The sequence below is a fragment of the Chelmon rostratus genome, chromosome 14 (assembly GCF_017976325.1).
Source record: "Chelmon rostratus isolate fCheRos1 chromosome 14, fCheRos1.pri, whole genome shotgun sequence".
In the NCBI taxonomy this organism is placed as follows: domain Eukaryota; kingdom Metazoa; phylum Chordata; class Actinopteri; order Chaetodontiformes; family Chaetodontidae; genus Chelmon; species Chelmon rostratus.
In genome coordinates, this window is record NC_055671.1 from 24,630,985 (window position 1) to 24,652,952 (window position 21,968).

The 21,968-nt window shown below is 42.4% G+C and overlaps 2 protein-coding genes across 3 annotated transcripts; both read right to left on the reverse strand.

The window, feature by feature from the left end:
- Positions 1-1,338: 1,338 nt before the first annotated feature.
- Positions 1,339-16,889, reverse strand: LOC121617293 (E3 ubiquitin-protein ligase CBL-like). Of its 2 annotated transcripts, XM_041952428.1 has the most exons (16): positions 16,761-16,889; positions 16,353-16,636; positions 14,658-14,905; positions 12,748-12,894; positions 12,433-12,589; positions 11,569-11,690; positions 11,254-11,391; positions 10,428-10,515; positions 10,023-10,154; positions 9,407-9,616; positions 9,195-9,302; positions 8,769-9,058; positions 7,686-7,853; positions 6,005-6,111; positions 5,602-5,787; positions 1,339-5,259 (listed from the first exon to the last, which is right to left on the reverse strand). In XM_041952428.1, the coding sequence occupies exons 2-16, from the start codon at positions 16,494-16,496 to the stop codon at positions 4,919-4,921; spliced, it is 2,586 nt and encodes an 861-aa protein (XP_041808362.1). In that variant the 5' UTR covers positions 16,497-16,636; positions 16,761-16,889; the 3' UTR covers positions 1,339-4,918. The 2 variants fall into 2 exon arrangements, with proteins under 2 accessions (XP_041808362.1, XP_041808361.1); XM_041952427.1 differs by having other exon boundaries at positions 16,353-16,865.
- Positions 16,890-17,408: 519 nt separating this feature from the next.
- On the reverse strand, positions 17,409-21,653 carry alkbh4 (alkB homolog 4, lysine demthylase). The gene is made up of 3 exons (XM_041952647.1): positions 21,536-21,653; positions 20,719-20,907; positions 17,409-19,713 (listed from the first exon to the last, which is right to left on the reverse strand). Exons 1-3 carry the CDS (start codon positions 21,647-21,649, stop codon positions 19,192-19,194), a joined length of 825 nt encoding a protein of 274 aa, XP_041808581.1. The 5' UTR covers positions 21,650-21,653; the 3' UTR covers positions 17,409-19,191.
- Between the last annotated feature and the right edge of the window lie 315 nt (positions 21,654-21,968).

The following is a 21,968-nucleotide window of genomic DNA, read 5'->3' on the forward strand; positions in this document are numbered from 1 at the left end:
TTAAAGAAAATACTGTTTAATTAAAAATCTTAATGGCTTAGGCATGAAAACATGGCAACAAAACAAATGCTGAGGATATTAAAAAGACAATAAATAAAATCATATTTACACAAGCAACAACAAAGCAATGACAACTTTTTAGTAGGCAAGTTCTTGTTGAGAAGGCTAGTAACCATGGTTACGCCACAGTGGGTCTGAACCAACACACCAGCTGAGCGACTCTGAGGGGAAAAGTGTGTGAAACAGCGCGTCCTCTGGCAGTGATTCAACATGACTGTCGGCCTCAAGCGAATCCTCTCGCAGCGGCGCTTTCGTGGTCGAGAGTTAGTCCCAGTTAGAGCGTTCAAATACTGAGAGCGAGTGAACACAAAGCTGACGGCTGGCGACACGTTCTCTTCAAATCAATGCGAGCTGAAGGGGCGACGCAGTGCTTTAAAGCGCGTTTGGATCAGGGCCATTAAAGCTGCACGATTTCTATGGAACCAGAGCAGATGCACCAACCTCAGTCCTGTCGGCAGGGAGGTGATCGATCTTAAGTTTTCTCTCGTTGACATAAATGTACAGTATGTTTCCTAGCTGCTTTAATTACATGGGGCACTACTTCTGTTTTCCACTTATCAAGAGCATGAAGACAGACTGACAGACATTTCAAACCTGTGTTTAAAAGAAAAATCCATGTGTTATCAAAGCCTAACAGATATACCAGTATCAACAAGGGGTGGGCGATACCTCAGAATCTGGTTTGAATCCAATACAAGTAATAGCAAGATCAGGATGACTGACATCAAAACAGATATCAATGTTTTTAATTGATAAAATCAGCTGTGCTTTCATGTAAAAGAAAGCAGAACATCATCACTCATGAATATAGTTTAATATACCGAACACGAAGCATTTAATTTCTTCATTACTTAATCACATGCATGTTTAAAACAAGTGTTTGCAATGTTACAAAACAAACGTTCAGCATGTGAATTCTGGCGTGCACACAGCAGCAGCAGAGATGGATAAACTGCAGCTTGAAGAATAGAGTTCATGTGTCCAGGATGTGATCTAACATGGATTCTTTTTTCTTTTTGTATCAATCCTATTGACACTATCAACACATCGAGACTCAAAACCAGATTTCATATCGGTCGATACTTTGAGGGTCAATCCGCCCACCCCTCTTATCAACATAGCCAGTAAGAAACTAGTACAGAAATGCCGCACAATAAATGTGCATTCACAAAATGAAAAAAAACTTGTTATTGTGAAATTGTTTATATTAGCATTAGTAAACAGTATGTCATAATTGCAAGACAACTAAAACTTGCAAGATAAAGCCTGATTTTTTTCCCCCCTTTGGTGAATGCAGCATACAGCTGTAACAACAATCAGTTTAGAAACTGTCATTACATAGTTTGTCCACCAGGGAGCACTGATAAGTTTATTTTTCCAATTGTAAAATGTCCAGTTTAGTACATATCCTTATGAAAAATGTCCTTAACAGTTGTTATTATTTAACTCTTGAGATATTTTGACCTAAAAGAAAAATCCAGTATTTGTTGAGCTCTAATGATCTGTTTTTGACATCTCTGGTGGCGTGGTCTGTGTATCAGATGACCTCATGTGGAGAACCAACTCCAAACTCTTGATATATTATATTTGAAGTGAACACGGTCAGAAAATGGCACCAGTTAAAAACAGGAACTGTGTGGGTTTGCATTTCAGTGACGCAGTAAACGTGGAGGAACTGTTTTGTTTTGGTTGTCTGCTGGTCTGTGCAGGCTGCGATGGACAGAAGGCACATTTATATGTTGCTGCTGAAGTCGAAAGTGACGGTTGAGAACCTATTTTGGAAAAGGAGAAATTGCACTCTTAAAGGGGAGACTTGAGACATTTTTATCTGTTGTGACACATGTGAAAGTGGAAACGAGACACTCAGCCCTGTCTTGTTTCTGTCACTGTTCCTAAATGTGTGCATTAATATGGAACAGTCATCTTACTGTAAATGCGGCTTCTCTAACAATGTATTAGTATTCTACACTGATGTAGTCCTGGACTGTGATCAGACTCCCAGCTCTGACCCAGACATCTTTTCATCTTTGTCCTAAATGAGCCCTTGATCCTGTGGTTGGGTTAATATACAGGCCCTCATGTCAATATGACATCAAAATGTCAGTGATGGGGTGAGATACCATGAAAGTCAGGGAGCGTCAGCTGCTCATTATTGGTCTACTGGAAAGAAATCTACAAACCTGAGTGAAATCCATAAATATTTAGTTTGATCTGTTTCAATTTTGTGTTAATTTGGATATTTTGTTGGAGAGTGGACAAGAATGAAGTCTGACTGATGGCCGTCTACTGACAGTGGTATGACTCAAACTCATTGATTTCATAGTATTATTTATGGGGGGGGGCCTGTTGATGATAAGAACTCACAAGACAGTCAAAAGACAAAGACACTAAAAACGATGACAATTCTGCAGCCACACAGTGGTGCTTTGAGCTAAATGCTAACGTAAGCATGCTAACATGATCACCATTTTAGTAGGGCGTTATAGTACAGCTGAGGCTGATGGGAAAATGATTCATTTTGTAGGCATTTAGCCATAAAGTCTTGGATGCACTGAAATTTTCAGATGCTGGATCAAAAGTTGGGAGATCACCAAAATTAGTGTAATTCATCCTGTGGAAACATGGATCTCTGCATCAAAGTTCCAGGCAATCCTTCATGTAGTTGTTGAGATATTACAGCTACAGTACAGTAAATTAGTGCTAACACAAAATTTCCTGCTGCTTTTAGCATAAGGTGACTTTTATCATGAAGGAGTCACCAGAAATGCGTGTTTGTCGGTGAGATTAGCACTGACTGCTATCGTTCCTCAAAAACTGCATCATGTAAAGTGGATTTGTTTGAAATAGTGCAGGACTAATGGAAAAAAAGGAGCCACAGTGAGCTGTGAGATGAAGAGCTGCAGGCTGCACACCGCCAACTTCTCAGCCAGGTAACAAACTCCTCTCAGTTTCAGTGTGTGCTGCTGTCTGCAGACTCAAATCTGCTCACAGAATGGTGGAAACAGGCCAATTACAGCCTGACACTACAGATCACTGTGAGCTGTAGTATTTAACCATGTTTACTGTTACCACAAATAACTACAGGTGTCGCCAAATCAACCAGGACTGAAATCTTAAGGATTACAACTTTAAGCAATTAACTATCAAAGTAGCTGATCAACTCTAATATCTCATAAGTTGCTTAGAAGGTTGTAACCAGCTGGTGAATTGGTATTTTCAACATTCATCCCATAACAAAATTTTATGAACTACTCAGTGACTGAAATGTTCCAGTTGCATGTGATATGTTGTATGATAGACACATTATCGTAACCACATTAGACGTCTCCAGAACTTGAAATTGGAGGAGGAGATTGGGCCTCAGGAGGCTGATTTTAAATTATTAAATATAGTGATTGTATATGAATGTAATACGAGAGAAAAAAGAAAGAAAATCCAATCCTTGGAGGAGGGAGTGAGTCATGAGTTTGTGTTCTTCCACAACGCTGCCAACATTATATCATCATGTTTATGTGTCCTGTAGCATCTGCTCATTCAGTACATTCAAACCTGGCTCATGCCTGAGTACCTGAGTCCACATGTCAACCTTCAGTTTGTTGCTTCACAGCTCAGTTAAATCCCTTCAGTCTGACCTCTCAGAACCTCCTGAAGCTGTTCTGGGTACAAATATGACAGCACATGTTAAAGTCCTGTTTCTTTTTAGTAAGGAACTATAAGAGTACAGAGAAGCTTTTAAGTAAACAAACCAGCTTTCAGTGTCAGACCACCTGAATGGTGGCAGGCAATGATGGAATTAAATGACAAAATAAACTTCAGCCATTGTTAGTACTACACACAGCACGACATCTCATGAGAGTACTTGCACATTAATCTTATTTCCTCATGGGCCCATCATTGAGCCGGGAGCTGAGAGGAAATATGGAGTCAACTTGTCAAATACCATCGAAATGGAGCGAGCCACAGTGCGACGCGTACGACATGAAGCCCTGCAATACTGCAACTGAACATTCACATTCATCAGCATGAGCGCACACACACACACACCACAGAGTTAATCACTACGTTTCCGACCAAACTCGTGTCGCTACATATTCGTATGCCACAATTTGCCAAGAAGCCCGTAAAGCACCAAACTTAACGGCTGCCAGCAGCGGGACACCGAGTCAAAAACAAGGATCCGCAGGGTCCCTCTACTGATCAAAGTCACCGTTGCTTCAACATTTAGCTTAATGAGAGAAGAAGTACTCAGACTGAGGGGAAACACTGCCACAGCACGAGTGGACCTCAGCAGAGTTCAACAGGGTCAAAGCTTGGCTACAGAGAGCTCACATTTAAAGGCTCCTTCTCTCTGTGCATGCTGCATTCAGGTCATATCGGACTTGTCTGCTTCTACTAAGCTGCTCCTAGAAAACAAACTGGACCAAAAGTCTGAACTGACCAACCAATGAATGTATCCGTTATAGGGAGGCCTCACGCTCCTTCTGGGCCAAAAACCTCAATCTTCAAATGGCGACTACGAGTAAACGAGATTTTGAGGCCACTTTGCATTTTTGTAACAGCATCCCAAGATAATCAAAATAACAGTTTCACACTAAAACTCCACTGAAAAAAGTAAGTAATACCTGTTGCAGTTTGTTAAAAATGACTTTGGATGATATTTCAATGGCCAGACCATGCAGATGATGATCTTGTCCGTCTGCATCTTCTGATATGACGTGAACGCAGCATTGCTCCTCAGAGTTAAACCTTTTGGCAAGTACTTGTGGCCCTGCAGGAAAGTGCTTGGTAAATGCTATCCATGGTAATGGCACAGAGTGAAGACAGAGACAGAGAGAGAGGATGGGCGTGCCTGGAGCGACTATGTGGCGATGTGTGCGGTAGAGGGGATGGAGACGAACTCGCGCAGGATGTTCTTGGCCGTCTCCAGGTTGTTCTGGGCGATCATCAGGGCTTTCTGGATGTCCTGGATGGAGTAGCCTTGGGACATCAGGCATTCAATCTCCCCGTTTAGGGCCAGGCTTCCTTGGCCTGCAGGAGGAGGAGGAGGGGAGGCAGAGGAGGAGGAGGAGGAGAGACCAGGGAGGTCTGGCAACGGAGCACTATATTCACGGTTTACAGGTCGAGGCCGCCGGTCAGAGTTGGCTCGCCGTGGGAGAGGTTTAGGGGGACGTTCAGGGTCGACACCTGCTGCAAACATACCTGGAAACACACAAGTGAGATGACAACAGTCAGTGAAAGTGGGAAATGTTTTGCTGGAATAGAGGTTAGAGGAAGTTGCAGTTCACGCCACATCATTCTTTAACATTGTAAATATAGTGTACTGTCACAATGCGTTGCATTTAACCAAAGACACCTTCAGGACTTCTCATACAGAGGAGGTCAGACTGCGCCACAGAGACGAAAGCTTCACACTACATGCTGTGGGCCTGTGCAGGTTTTATGCTTGTTCACCATCAGCGTGAGGGCGACAATGATTTCAGGGTCTGTGGCAATAATTCAGCTTAGGCCCAGCAAATACACAACCATCCACACAGTACATACTGGCTTCTACTGCACCATCTATGCTGAGGGTGCTGAAGGCAGCGGAGGGGCCGCTCATATCTGACAGGGTTCTTCTGGTGGGGGCGGGGGGAGCGACCGGTCTGGGACAGTCATACTCGTAAACATCCTCCTCACTGGTCTCCTCCTTCTTGTCCTGGGAAACGGTGGCTGAATTTTGAGGGTGGTCTGAAAAACAAACATCACAGTGATGGCTACCTGTAGTCAAGGTACAACACACAGGTCACAAACTGAGTGAGCAGTAAGAAGAACACAGAAGAAGAAACACCTGGACGATGGTTTGATGTCCCCAAATATTAACGTGTTCCTCACGAAACTTAAGCAAATTAATGATAGTAATAATGCACAATATATTGAATTTAGTATACGTAGGTGTGATTGTTACCGAGGTCAGAGGTCTGTGCTGCCTCAGAGGAACCGGCCTGGGCCTGGATGTTACACATGGACTCATAGACTTGGGGGTCCTCAGAGTCACTGTCACCCACCTCATTGCTGGGACAAGAAGAGAGTTAACATTTAGAGTCTTTACATGAAATCTAATCCTCTCAAGAAACAGTGAAAATATTGTTCTGGATTTAAGATTAAGAGCAAGTTCCCAAAAATAAATCACTCACCATTTTTACTTGGAACCTGATCATCGTCTGAACAGGTTTTTAAAAATAATAATAATAATAAAATAAAGACAACAATTTTGTGTTTGCATTGCATGCAGTATAACCTTTTTAATCTGCATGTCTCCAACTCTGCCTTAAAAATATCACTGATAGTAGAAATGAATGATTCCAGTGGTACTGTATTAAATATGGATGAACCCAGTACTGCCAGTCGTCTCTCATACAGCTCACTGGTTTTTGTGATTTTTTTTCATCCTTCCTTTGTGTGGATTCTCATCCTGTATTTAATAACTCTGCCATCATTTCATTATAACAACAAACTGCGTGACTTTGCTGCCTAGTTTTCAAACACTTCACCTGCATCATCTGCTTTAAAATATTTACTCAAAGAGGTTAAAAACAGTAAATGAGTCAGAGGGAAGTGTTTGTGGGTTTAGGAATGGGGCAGAGAAACAGAACTGAGGCTCTGGAGTCCCCTGGTGGACGTGAGAAGAACTGCAGCAGTTAGTGTTGGACTATCGTTTGTTCATATGTGCAGTGTAAAGTCTGATGAGTCGCCTCACGTGAGTTAACATCTGTTGAGGCTGAAAACCACAAGTTTGAAAAGGAAAAATACTCTGCGGGGTACGCATGAGGTTACATTAGGTGTAACCAGCATGACACACCTGAATCTCCAACCAAATGAAGGGGTTGCATTGTGAGTAATGTAGGCCCAGATTTTGACAAAGATTGTCCTGCATCGATTTCAATATTTATTTCTTGAAAATTGTCGATTGTGAGCATTCAGTCTTATAGGAATGCAAAGCTAAATCTGTGGAGCACTCCTTGAAGTGGAATAGAAAACACTGAAAGACGTAGCTCTCATACTTTCATTGATTGTCCTTTCATGTTAGTGTTGAATCCAGGACAGTGCTGGGGCTGGCACAGGCTGGACGGGAGCCCAAAACGGCATCACACACACATCAAAGCACTTCATTGTTTTTTGGTTTGCTCCGCTGCACATATCGTCATCCTTCTATAATCTTGTTTAGTCTTTTTAATAACTCTCCTGCCTTGTTTCGCTGTGTGTTGAATCCCTATTTATTGCAGATGCTAACAAACCTTCTGGTACACATTTTGGGCTCTAATCTCAGACTCGAGCTGCCTCCTCTGCTCAAATACTAATGAGGGCTCAGACATCTTCATTTGCCCAACAAATGTTCTCCTGGCTGATATATATGCAGCTAGTAAAATGGTCATTTCTGTGGCTGTTTGTTCTAATCATCCTTGTGATGTAATGACGCCTCTCCTTGACCAATCAGGATTGGCAGAGCCAAGCAGGCAGAGAACAGTGGAAACAAAATGTTACATCATGTATTGTTAGGTTTCTGACACTTTCAGTTCTACGTTCACTTCTTCCAGACACTTGATAAACTCAGGACAATGGGAGCCCTTGCATTGCCACCTTTTTACCTGATGTCATTGTGGTGGTTCGCCTGGGCCGGTGGTGGGGGCACCAAGGAGCCTGTTATGACCCAGGGAGCACCAGAGGCTGGCAGGGAGGTGGGACTCATGTATTCATTCTCCTCACAGTCCGACGACGGCTTCTCCCCACTCGACCCGGCAGAAGCTGGCAGAGATCTGAGCAGACAGCGATAACACGAAGCATTATCTCAACTTTTTCCATTTGTACTTTAAAAACCAGGTTCTCTCATTTTTGAGAGACCTGAGTTTACAAGAAGATGCATAAAATTTGAGTGTGGAGGTTGATTCTTGACCTTGAAAATACTTATACTGTGATAAAAATTCTTCAAACCCTTACTTTGCAATCAGCTGTATCCCCCAGCCTTCTCCAGCCAACAGCTGTTCAGGAATTGCTAAATAAGTGAACCTTCTCACGTGACTTCTTCATATTCTTCCCTAACCAGGTATCACTTTAAAATGGCAACGATTATATCTAGAAGCTGTCTGTGCTGGACAATGTGGTCACAACATGACTTAGTATAAAAGTATGAGAAAGTGTAAACATATTTTTGTCATACAACCTTAAAATTATTGAACTGTGTGGGAGACCACTGAACATTACATACTGTATTTCCTCAAACAAAAGCTGCTGGTCAAATAAAAGCCTGGTCTCCAACAATGACTGGGGCGTAGTCGACGCAAAGAAATAAAGGCTGGCTCCAAATACAGGCCGGCAGAGAAAAACAGCGGTGCCTGTTTGATACTTCAAAACATAACAAAAATTTAATGGGACAAACGGGAGCAAATCAGAAAGTAAGCAGACTTTGTAATAAAATATGACCAAATATACTTATCAAGCTATGGGAATTAGAAATAAAGGCCTATCTATACTTCTCTGCAGCTGCGGCAAATAAAGGCCCCGGTCACTATTTGAGGAAATACAGTGAGCGTTTATGCTCAATGGGCTGAAAGCTACGATGCTGTCAAAGTGTAACTTCTGTTATGACAACATAATTTACAGCCATTAGCTCTTCCTTAGCTGCACCATGTTATTACCTAAGCGCTGCACCTCACAACAGTAGAGCCCCGTACCTTGCAGCCAGGCAGTAGACAGCGTTAGTAGCTGCCTGGGGTTTGCTTCCCTCTCCACTGGCTCCGTTGCTCTGAGGGCTGGAGGACAGGGCTGACAGGGCCTTGGTTACCGGGCGTGGGACCATGTAGTTAGAAGCCCAGGCGGGCTGGTCAGGGGTGGAGGGCAGGGGTCTCCTCTGGAGTCTGGAGTCCTGACCGACGAGGGAGGGGCGCTCCGGAGGGGGAGGAGGGGGAAGCTCTCTCAGGGCTGGAGGCAGAGGTAGAGGCTTGTCCCTGTGTGTGGCTGCCATCTGGGGGGGAATCATCAACCATCAAGAGGTATTTTTAAACCTTCAGGAGGATACCCGCCTACTCGTTCAACTTAGACAGCTGAAGCTTCGTATTAGCTTTGTTTGAACTCTGAAGTGCGCCTTCACACACACTTACCTTCGCTGTGGCTCCCTGAGCCTGTGAGCTGCAGGGTCTCTGCTGCAGGAGGTCCAGTCGGGGGGGCACTGGAGGCAGCTGAGATACTGGAGATGGTGGGCGCTCTACCTGTACGCATACACACGTATACGATTAGAGATGTGCACAAAGCCATGAGGTTTAATTTTCTAAATCTGAACTGTTGACTTGATGTTTGTATGCGCTCCCCTTACCTTGCTACAGGCCAGCCTGCTCATGACAAGGTGCTGGTCCTCCAGGCGATCGTCCTCTTCTTCATCATTGCAGGCAGCCTCTGCCCTGCTGGACCCCTGGAAACCAGCAAAGGAAGCCCCGCTGACCTTCGGGTGGAAGGGGTCCACTACGATGGGCTCTGTGCCTTTGATCTCACAGCGGCAAAATGGACAGCCTTGACCCTCCGACTCCTGATGCACGCACAGAAAGCAGTAAGTTTATAATGTAAGGCCTTCGTCAGATATAGAGACACAATGACAGCTGCATGTGTCTCTGTCACAGAGTGAAGTTTGCTTTAACATCAAGCAGTGTCAACAGCAAATTTAAATAGGAGATCAGATCAGAACAGTGAAGCCTCCTCCTAAAATGTGACAATATAAAAACTAAATTCAAGGTCTTTTTGTAAGATAAACCTTTTTCAAACAAAGACCTGGTTTAAAAAAGGCAGATAAATGGGTGTATTAAAGCATGAAATTTTACAATATAACTTAATCCAACACAAAGCTTGATTTAAATAAATGCTAACAGGGGTAAGCAAAGGAAAGACTGACTTCCCTTATGGCTTTATAGTATAATATAACTTGCATGCAGCCTCACCTGCCATGCAGTCAGACAGGAGGTGCACATCAGGTGTCTGCAGGGCTCGATCTTCACGTCTTTGTCGTTCTCTGCGCAGATCTTGCAAAGCTGGAAAGTGGAGCCCATCTCACAGTACAGCTCATACTGCTCCTACAGGAGGAAGAGGAGACACGCAAGGTTATATTCAAGATCACAACTGTTAACGCATTCTCAACCTAGATGGCTTTATTTGTCCATCATAATGTTAAACTTAATTTTTTGTCTAACATGCATCTATGTCTATTTCTACGGAGCAGCACATTGGTCTGTATATCGTAGCACAGCAAGCACTACTTGGCCTTGTGCATCTTTTGCAGCTTGACTACGGCACTACTCAAGAATTGGGTTGACTGGTTCAAAGATGAGACATAAACAAGATCAAACCTGAGTAACTTTGATGTGGTCTTGTGGAGAAGGTTCACACAGCCCTGTTAGGTCTGGGTTCTGTGCACGACCATCTGGGAACAGATAGCTAGAGAGAAACACACACACACACAAAACACAACAAACACTGATTACAGCAGCTTTAAGATCAAGAATCCCCGTCTCTGCTGAGTGGAGACGTATATTTAAACTAGTGTCTTCTGGATTTTGGCCTTCAAACACTCATATGGTGCCTTAATATATTTAGTAATTTACTGTTGAAGTGATGATTGATTGCAACACGCTGAAGATGTGGATAAACAGCAAAGAAAGGGATTATGCTGCAGGAGGTGTTTGACAACTTTTTATGGACATTTTGGTATTTTTTGTCACTGGAACTAATTGTAGCTGTTAAGAGTCTGCAGCTGCTGTCCTGCAGCAAGCTACAAACACTTTACAGCCGCCTTTCAGAGCCAAAGAGGAGGAACGTCTGATACTTAAAAGATATTCCTTGCATGCTGCAACAGGATGCATGCCTACAAGAAAAAAGCTTTCTCTTTAAAGCACTGTGTGCTGACTTGTTCAGTGAATATTGTGATTTTTTAACATTAACACTGATGTATGTGACTCTTCAGTGAGCACCAAAGCCTTTAATTTAAGCCCCTGTTTGATCTTTGGTATATTGATCATTATTAGGACAACAACATGCGTTCAATGTACTGATAAAAAATATCTACCCTGGCATTAGTACTAACATTTTCTACCCATCCCCAGAGGCAAACTATAACATGATGTACTATGAAATGTATAAACTGGTGCACTGACACTGTGTTGTGGTGAGACTCACAATCCCTCTCTGTATCCATCAATGAGGGCTTGGAAAAGTGGTTTGTTATGGGGGATGGTCTGCAGGATGTTCCCGTCGGCTGTCACGTAGCCGATCGCCCACTGGCCCAGCCGAGTGCAGCTCAGCCTGAAGATGTAGCTGAGAGATGGAGAACAATCTCAACCAGCAGTTCACACCGGCAGCAATCTTTCATTTCTATTCATCCTTAAAATCATTGCAGGATTTTATTACTGCAGCTGTGTTCCTGGTTCACACACATTAACGGTGTAGGATGTTCAGAAATGTATTTTGGCTCTTTGTCATTCTGTGTCTCACCTGCCAGGTTTGTGGATGAACCTGTGCAGTCGAGCCTTGACCTCGTCGTAGGTGAGGAACGCCATGTAACCAGGATGTGTGACTGCCAGGCTGTTCCAGTTCCTTAAAAGAGACGACCACGGCTGCACGACACACGGACGTGCACAGACACACAAAAACAAAGGTCAGGATACGGGTATCACCTGTTTTAGGGTTTTTTCAGCTTCATTGCCCAAATCAGATATTAGGATATGAAACAGGAATTTGATTTTTAAAGTGTGCAGCAGTTACTAATCTGGTGAAGCACAAAACGTTTTTCGTTACATCAAAAGTGCTGGAGAATTATGGAGTGTTGACCACTAGTTGTGCTACAGAGCAACGTTTTCATGAGCGAGGCCCTGTGTCCTTAGTTCTTGTGCACAAGGATGCATTTTCCAAAATTAATTGGCTTTACAAAGAAGACAGTGCATTCAACAGGTTTGTTAGACCTTGAGGATACACACGATGTGTTTTGGTGAGTATGCAAATAGACGTTTTCTTTAAATCATCAGTCACGTCAATGACCAATAATTAAATAATCATTTAAAGCCAAGGATTTCTACAGGGCAGCAGCCTGTAAAGCTGAAGTTCAGAATGCCCTCAGTTTCCCACCATCCATCTCGTCTTCTTCTGCATCTGCGACTCACAAAGCTGAAACATGTAAACTTTACACTCGACTGAAACTGCAAATGTTTTGTGCTCCACATGATGTAAATCTTGATTCTCGGACTTATTCATGACTAAACGCTTCTCAATTTTATTGTCTTTCAGACTTTTTAATGCTTCACTGAATTGTACATGGATCTGTGGATAGTCCCCAGAACGCTCTGCTGTTTCGAGCCCCACCTGGAAGAGCCTGGTGAAGATGTCGAACTCAAACACAGAGATGTAGTCGTTGCAGGTGAGGTCGATGGTGGACTTGAGAGCCATGGCCTCCAAGCCCAAGCTGATGGGGTGAAACTCATGGAGTGCCTGACGAAACGTCCTCCATGGCACAATGGTCCTACGGTACATGAAAGGTTGGTACAGTTACAGTGTTTGAACATCAAACATTCTGCTCACGACCTCAAAAACAAAAGCATTTTGGGTGCAAATTCAGCAGCTGGAAACAACTGAATTAGTCTTTTGACGTGTATAATATTTGTTTAAGCAAAAACTCACTTGTCCCCAAATGACCTCCTCCAAAATTCAGCAGCATCAGCTTTGGTGATCCTGAAGTTGTCGCCCTGAAATAAGCCGTTGGGGAAGATGGCTTTTAGCTCTGCTAGCATGTGACTGAAGATCAGAGACAGCTTGGTCAGGTTCCGCCTGAGTCAGAGGAGAGGAAGAGGGAGAATGAAAGATTGTTAGTGAGGGGTGTTTTCAGATTAAGTGCTAATCTTTGTCCGGAAAGATTACATCTACTTATGTGCTAATCCATTCCTAAACCAGACAATTTACACTTTATTTATTCACAGTATATGTTCCCAGTTCCTCTTAATGCTTTTCAGTCACGCAGAACTTCCACATACCTCAATGTGCAGAGATGATCAGACTGGAAAGTGTTGAGCATTATTAGGTAATGCAGGATTAAAATCCTTCATAAACTGTCAAATTTTCCACTTTATCTAATTATTTTTAAATTATTAGTGCAAACCTCCCTAAAACCAAAACTCAGATTTCTTTCCAGTTTTGTAATATCTTTGATAGTTTTTATGATTCATGAGGATAAGCCCATTTAAATCTTATTTGATCAACAGAAATTAGCCATTATGACAATCACGACAATAACGACTCATGCTGAGCACCTTAAATGTGAGCACTCTGCTTTTCTGTGTTTTATATCAATATATGGCTGATTGGATATCACTATCATTGAGCTAAGAGGAGTCCACTCTTTCCTCATAGCATGAGCGATTACACCTGTAGATGTGGGAGAGGGGGGCAGGTGAGTTCAGGCACATAGCGGCACATGTGTTTGACCACAACAGTATGGTATAGGCCCTAAACCACACAGTATATCATATATACTATTGGACTTTTGGTTTGGTACATAATCTAGCTAACATAAACCTACTCAAAGCCGACATGGCGTAACCCTGAGCTCTGACTATAAAAGTGCCTTCGATGGTTCAGTTGGCAGGATTGTACGGATTAAAGCCCTGGTGACTGATACATTTGCTAACCTTCACAGAGGCTGTAGATCTCGAGTGTCTCAGAGGAAATGTTTGATAAAATTAGGAGCGTGTCGGAGGAAGGAACTTTCGCTTAGTAAGAGCTTTCTGAGAAACAGAGGAAGTGGATGCGATTGCGACAGTTTAATCATGCCTTCATCGTTCATTCGACTGATTCTGCTTCAGATCACATGCCTGGGCTACTTTTGCTAAATGCCGTAGGTTGCAGGGATGGAAAGTGTAAAAATGGAGAGCGGAGAAACTTCTTAGCAACTTCATACGGACATGTAGTGTTTAAAAAAAATCATAAAAAAAGATGACAGAGAAGTATTTTTATTTAAATATACAGTAGTGGTTAGCTGACCTGTTTAAAGCCCACATCCACTATAATTATCCCAATAGGTCACTACCAACTTCATGTGGACGGAGTATAATAATAGCTGTTCAAAACGAGGCCACTGCAACGAAAGTGAGTTACTTTAATGTGCTTCTAATTCTGTTTTAATAGCCTTAAGGAAATGAGACAGTAACACTGGCAAACATGGACACGGGACTCACTTTGAGTCGCTTTGCTCCTTGTAAACACACCAGACTGGTTCCAAAGGTTTTCACACTGCCTTCAGATGAGAATATCTATTCTACCAACACTAAGCGCAGCTCTGTGCTGCACGGCCACGTAATCTGTAGTGAATTAACTTAGAGACTGAATGCTGATGACACAGAGTTAGCTTCACTCTGCAGCAGTGCTACAGTTTCATACAATAATGATCTTCAGGGCTCATGTTGTGGATCTGAAGCCAACTCAAGCAATGATCGGCCTGATCTTTGTAACATCTGTCAGTTACTCAAACACTTTCCCTGCTGCATCCTGCTGCTACAGCCTATTTCCCATGGCATGTCATCAGGATATAAGCCTACCTGGGCTGGGAGTTCTCCTCATACATCCTCTCCTTGGCCTCCTTAAAAAGGCTCATGGTCTGCTTAGTCTTATTGGTCAAGTTCTCCATGACCACGCGGAAATACTCGTTCTCCCCAAGGATCTCTATTTTGCCCTCGTATCGGGACAGAATGGTGCGCAGGTGCTGGTAGGTATCTGGCAGCAGGTCCAGGATGTAGGGTGGGCTGTTCTTCAATGCCACTTTTGGGTTCTGGCACAAACGCACCACCTGGATGGGAAACACAAAGACCCGAAGGTGGTATTTAAGGATGGGCCCATTTGCACACTGAAACCAGATCCCTTCCTAGTGTGCTTCCAGTGTACAGAGTGAGTGATGGAGGACGAGTCCACAGTCCGCTTTCTGTTCAAGTTCTTCTGAAGTTAATGAGGCTTCAGAGGCCCAAGTTAGAGCAGTTCTGCAAACATCACCATTAACATCTTCACATGGAGCGTTCATGTTCAGGTCGGTTGAATTAGAGTGTACGTACTGAGTTTTTTTTTTTTTTTAGTCTGGGCTGCAAAAACAGAGAGGATGAGTGTGGATGTACACACAGGGTTAAATAAACTGTGAGAACAACAGGCAGTGTGTTAATGTTTGCTTTACAACATGACACTTGATAAAATAAAAAAACTGTGTATACTTCAGGGGCTGAGGGAGCAGAGTTGGGACGATAAGAACATTCCTTATGTCAATATGCAGCTGTTTGGAAAATGTATGCAAAATCACATCAAGCAACCAAACTGGTGTTTAAACACAAAAACTCATCACAAAGTGACCACCAATGACTATTTCTCTTACATTGATAACAATATCAATCCCACTGCAAGGCAGTAAACACCAGGACTGTATTATAACTTACTCCTCAGTGGAAGCACAGGTAAAAAAAACTCCAATAGCAAAATGGATCAGGAATGTGACATGAAACACCTCAAACTGCAGGTGTGCATAAGGTACCAGCTCAGTGCACAAACATGCAGTGCTATAGTCTGCTCTGTCTTATCTGAGATCTGTCTCTCGTCTAACAAAAGCCCTCCTGAATTCATCGGCATAACTCCTGTGAACTCGTCTCCTCGTCGCTCTCCACTTTCTTCTCTTCTGTCAAGCTCAGTTAACGCTGTCCAAAAGATAAACTAGTGTGACAGTCAGCAATAAAAGCATCAAACCAAGCCTGTTTCCACACAACACACACATCTCTTTTCATCTCATGTCAACCGTCAGGACATCGATGGGCCCTCGAAGTGTTTCCACAAAGTCCATGGCAAAAAGATCAACAGATTACTGTCACTGTGACCCAATTTAACTGTAACTTGTCCTAATTAGATAATGCACCAGGGACTCTACTGTACTCTGGGTTTCAGTTTTTACAGACAGTGGACAGATCCACAACTCTATAGATCTATATGGATCTCTGATATTCAGTCTAATCCTGTGGAGTTTATTAGAACATATTTATTCAATGTGAGAGAACCAGTTCACAGTAGGTTATGGCAACATGTGTGTGTGAGACTAATATAAAAGTTCAGGTGTAAGAAGGTCATTTCAAAACAGTTGTTGTGCCCATAACGATAATTAGTGTTAGTGAATTTTGTGATTTGAAACTACTGATAACGGACAAAACTCACTTTCAGTTCCATGTTTTCAGCAATTTTGTGACCCTAAAAAACACTGTCAGTACCTTGTCCATGAGTTTCCAGCATTTCTCCACCATTTTCTTATCGACCACTGCAGGTTGGTGAGGCTGGGGAGGCTGCTGGTGGGGCTGAAAGGCGTCCTTCATTAGGCCGATGAGACCGGCGCCCCTCCTCGGATTTCCGGCCATTAATTCGTTCGGCGACCGGGGGTTAGCCCCGGGGCTGAGGTTGACGACCAGGGATTACTCTTGACACGTTTTTCAACAAAACAGCCGCTGTTTTGCGCCTTATCTGTGCTCAACACTGGTGCTAATTTGCCATGCAAAGCCTGTTCGGGAGCAGAACAAAAAAAGCTGTGTGTACAGTGAACGCGACGCGGCTAGCTAACAAGCTACATCTGAAAAAGCCTAACTCTGTTTAATTCCGTCGCTAAATACAAGCTCAGGACATACTCGTAATGTTGTGTCTGCTGTCAGACAGCGAGCTTTCTGTTCCGGGCGACGGCAAATAAACCCCCCCACTGAGAAATCAACCCGGCTCACAATAAACTCGGGGTGTTAATAAGCCACACAGAGCGATCAACAAACAGGTTGTGCAGCAGTTCAGCCAGCCAACGACGAGCCAGCAGCGAGAGGACACACGGATGTCCGGCTGCAACCTTCAAAATAAACGCATAGTCAATAAAACTACTATAAATATACCAAAATAAAAGTCGAAAGAATCTTCTTGTCTTTTAGCAAAATGAAGTAGTAGAACTATGTCAAAGTACTCCAATGTATAAATATATCATTGGAGATATTAATAAACTACATTTTTAAATTAATTTGATTTTTTTTCATTTATTGTTTATTCTGTTCAATATGATTAGATTAGATAAGACTTTATTGATCTCACAATGGCGAAATTCACTCTTACAGAACACACGGGAGGGCAAACAGAACATAAAGGTGCAAATAAGAACAAACGGAGCAAAAATCCAGATTGCTGTGCAGCAGTTGCAGTACAGAGTAGGAAATGGTGCGAATATAAAATACTAGTTTTAAAGGCGCTCACCTTGTTCACCCTGCAAGGAATTAAATTCTGACAAAAATGAATCCTGAAGCCAGTTAGTTCATGACCACAGGTTTATTGTGCAGGCTGTATAAACCGGCAGCTATAAACTGCCTGTAGTTATGAATGGCTGTTTGTTAAGAGGTGAAAATCAATGGCAGCCTGGAGAAAACAAATTCAGAAATCTTAAACACCTTAACATGAATTGAATAGTCACTTGTAAAGTATACTTTATTAGTAGTAAATGATCTGAATCATCACAGCTATGTTCCTTTAAGGTGTGGATGACAACATGTGAGCTACAGCAGCACAGCAGGAGGATGACCTTCACATCAACAGAGGCTTCTTTCCTGTGATGCTCGTCTGTGCTGTAGCAGCTGAGCAGCTCAGCCTCAGACCAGCTGGAGCCGGCAGTGCTCCTGTGTGGCCACATTACAGCTGAGCAACCACAGCAAAGGCACAGCCAAGCATGAACACACTGCTGGATGTTGGGAGCAAATCTGCGACAGGCCAGCTGCAGACACAACTGCAGGGAGCAGAAAGCAACATACTGCATCAAACAAAAGGTGAGGCAAAGCGTGGATGGAAGAAATGTTTTTCTTTTTTTTATTATAAAACATTGCATGTTTCTTGGCCCTTATCTGAAAAAAAACTGAGGAACTGAGAAATAATAATGAAAGACAACCCCTTAATATCTTAATTTGCAGGTTTGTTGCAGGTGACACATCTTTTTTATTCACGTTTGTGGCTGTGAGAGTTTTTTTTTAATTCCATTTTTGTGCATAATAGACTTGTTTACATGACTTGTAGCCAATTAATTTAACCAATAATACAAAATATCATAAATATTTTGTATTACATTTCTGTGGTATCAATTGCACATTCATGTCCGTAACAACAATAACTGCATGTGAAGGACAGTAAGAACAGTCTGAAAAAAGCATAACGTAATAACTTCATTTCTAAAATTCTATCTTTGTGTTTGAATTATAATTCATCCAGTTATATTTTGTCATCACATTAGCTGTTTAGAGGATGTAGAGAGCCACGTATAAACTGATGAAACATTTCATTAAACACAGGAAAGCTCAGCAGTTTCACAGTGTGTAAAAGTTTCAGGAAATTATCCAAACTTTAATTATTCTGTAGGTTCAACTGCTATGACTATCACTGAAAAATGACAATAAAAATATATGAATCAAACGTTATGGCCGTCACAGTCATCAATGGGAGACATCAAAAAACCAAATGAGGGAATATCCTTCAGGAAAATTGTGTTTGTCCCACTAATACAGATCCAAGGAATCTAAACGAAGGAGCACTGACGCTGATCTGGAGGATCATAACTCACTGAGACACTTCTGTTACCCATCTGTTTCTCAATTAGCAACTTACACCCACTATGGTAATATTTTTAAAACACATCTTTTTTATCTGATTGCATTTTGATCTAATTTTGGAGGACAGTTCTCCTCTGTGCTACATTCCACTCTTCAAGGTGCAGAATCAATCAGTGCTTCGCTTCTCAGGAGCAGTATCGACTATTCAAAGGTGAAACAGCTTTTGGCCTCTTAACTTGCCTTGGACAGGATTTTGACAGACAGAATCAAAGATGCAACATTAGTTGGGGCCAACTCAGTAAAACAGCCAAAAGATCATATTACACGTTAGTGTCCACTATAACAAGTCCACAATTCAAGACAAAATGCCATTTCAAAGGCTACGCAATATATAGGCAAGTAGTGTGGCTTTATTCCTCTTAGCCAAACTTTAAAAGCTCTAGAATGTTCGAGGAGTCTGCATCCCGGCCTTCCTCTGCATCATCACATTAGTCTATATTGGCGTTCCCTGGAAGCTCAAAGCAATGTTCAGCAGCTGAGCTCCCAGCTCCGCCTGCTGGCCTCCAGGTAGGAACTCTGCAGCCAGCTCTCTGTAGGTGCTGCAAACTCTGCGCGCCTGAACATCCTCCCTATGAATGGCATGTTTCCATCTGTGCCGTGCCTCGCCGTGTAACACCACTAACGATCTGCGAGGAAGATGCACAGCAACGTGGACTTCCTCTGCTAGTCCCAACTCTGGCAGACCCTGTTCAAGGGACATAGTGAGTGTGGTGTTTGATAGCATGTTGATGGTGACCAGGCGTTCCCCCCACAGCCAGGAGTCATCCAGGTGTGGATCGATGGCAGAGCCTCGCTGAGGATGGTAATCCAGATTGCACTGCTCCACTGGTTGAAAGCCTGCTAGACTTGGCTGTTGCTGCATTCGGAGCACAAGTGTTTGGCTCAAAGCAGGGAGTCCACTGAAGCCACAAACGCGCACTTTCCTTTTCTTAAAGTTAACTTTTGGGCCAAAGTCCTGCAACGACATGAGAAAAGACGTATCACTCATGGGAAATTCACAAAGACTTGTGGCTCATTTCATTTCCACTGTTTTTTTAAATAGTTTCTCCAATGGTTTGTTTGGGCTGGTTGGGTGATCAGAACATGGTTGACGCCTGGAACACGTTACATGTCTGTAACTCTTCTATGTGCTTGTCTAATCAGCCAGAAGGTCTGCAAACATATGTGGGTGTGCAGGGGTGAATCAAAACAACCATAAATTATAATGACCCTAAATAATAAGGATATAAACTATAGCAAACTACCAATAAGTTGGATAGACTTTAGACATTATATCATTATTTCTGATGAATGTATTCATTGATTGATTATGAGCACATATACAATGTGTTGAAATAATTAGGATTTATATGTTGTAATCTACATAATTAGACAGGAAAATGTTGTTTTTCATCCAAAAAGTGTTGCTGCATATTATAAATAATCAACCCAGCTCTGCCATATACAGCATGCATACATGACAACCCGGCGTCCTGGCAAACTTTATGTGACAGAGCAGAAAACTCTAAGCACATATGACTAAAATCCCCCAAAGACTTAGCCAATAGAGTCAGCCAATGCTCCTTCAGAGATCATAGATGTTATATTTTCCTACAGTAGCCAGTATAGTTCTATGACACTGATAAGCACAGTTTAACAAAATGAAGTTGACCATAGCATGAACTCTGAAGATCAGAGGAGATGAATTAAGGTAGAGTGTAGAAAGTCTTGCATGACAAGTTTTGCTGGAATCAAATTTGTTTTGCACTCTGCAGGGTGCAAAACAAATTTACACACATGATGGGCACGACCGCCAAAAGCCAGTAGGACAGGTTTGTTACACTGTGTCCAATGAACACGTGACTTGTGAAACAATAATAACTTTTGTCCTCAAGCCACCGTTCTCTTGTTATGTCCTTTTGTAATTGGTTAATAAATACAAAGATAACTGATGCAAACAAAACAGTGTGTTCCATATAACCTGTTTCCTTCGACCAGACTGGGACTCGTTCCACACATCCTGGTCCATCGAGGTTATCAGCTTTTCCTCCTCCTCCTCTGATATGAAGTTCTCCAACAGGAAGACACCAGGAAATGGGAAGGATGCAGCTGCAGCATCTCTGCTAATGGCAAGCCTTGTCTCAGGGTTGTAGATGAAATGATGCACAATCTTCATAGACAAAAACAAAACAATAATGTTACTCTACATTAGCAGAACATGGCATTCATGATACTGTCATTTCTGATTCTGATCAACCACAGTTTGGCAGAATGTAATAAATATCTAGAGGCGCATGATATTAGTCACTTCCAGTCCAGGAAGTGCAATATCAAAACAGTTAAGCAGAGATAATTATACATAAACAAAGATCCTCACTGGTGGGTGCACATAAATATGAAGGTGGACAATACTGAAATACATCATCTCCATGTGGACTGCTTCAGCGGTGAACATAACGTGTTATGCGCTCCTCCTGCACAGGTACTACACCTGCAGGCTGCAATGATTTCTTTTAGGAACGACATGAGAATGGATCTAGTTATAACGAGAAAAGATGGTAATTAACGACACAAGTTATTATGTCGTAATAACAATGAAGTTCTGACTACAAGTATCCTGTTAACACCAGTGATCGCACTCGTTAAAGTAAACTCGGTTTTTAACTTTTTAACCGCGTTAGGAATGTCCTGTGAGGGCATCCGTAGTTATCTGTGTATCTGTGTGGCTAGCAGCAGCTCCGCCCGTTGCCTGCTGATTAAAACAATGTAAAAGGCAGTTTTCAGTAGGACATCTTTACCTTTGATCCTTTCGCCTCTAACTGTCCTTTTCCCTTCACCTCTTCACATATGAGACACCGCCGAATGCCTTTACAAGCACACGAAGCCACACCGTCACTTCTGTCAGGAGCCATGATCCTGCATCTTCTTCTCGTGTTGTAGGTGGCGAAGCTGTTACAATCGATAAACAGCGCCGCCTATCGTAACGTTTGGTCTTGTTCATCACACACAGGATTATTCAACCATTTATTTAGAAGGAAACTAAAATGTGAGGAAAATATAATCATGAGAAATGAACAAACATGTATAAATACAATAATAAAGGATAAGAATGAACAAAATATAAAAAAAAGACAAATGACAAACATATACAAGTTTGTGGGGCAAAGTAGATATCATTGTTTAAAAACCGCTGCATTATTTCGACTTAAATTTCAACAAAAGCTGAAAACA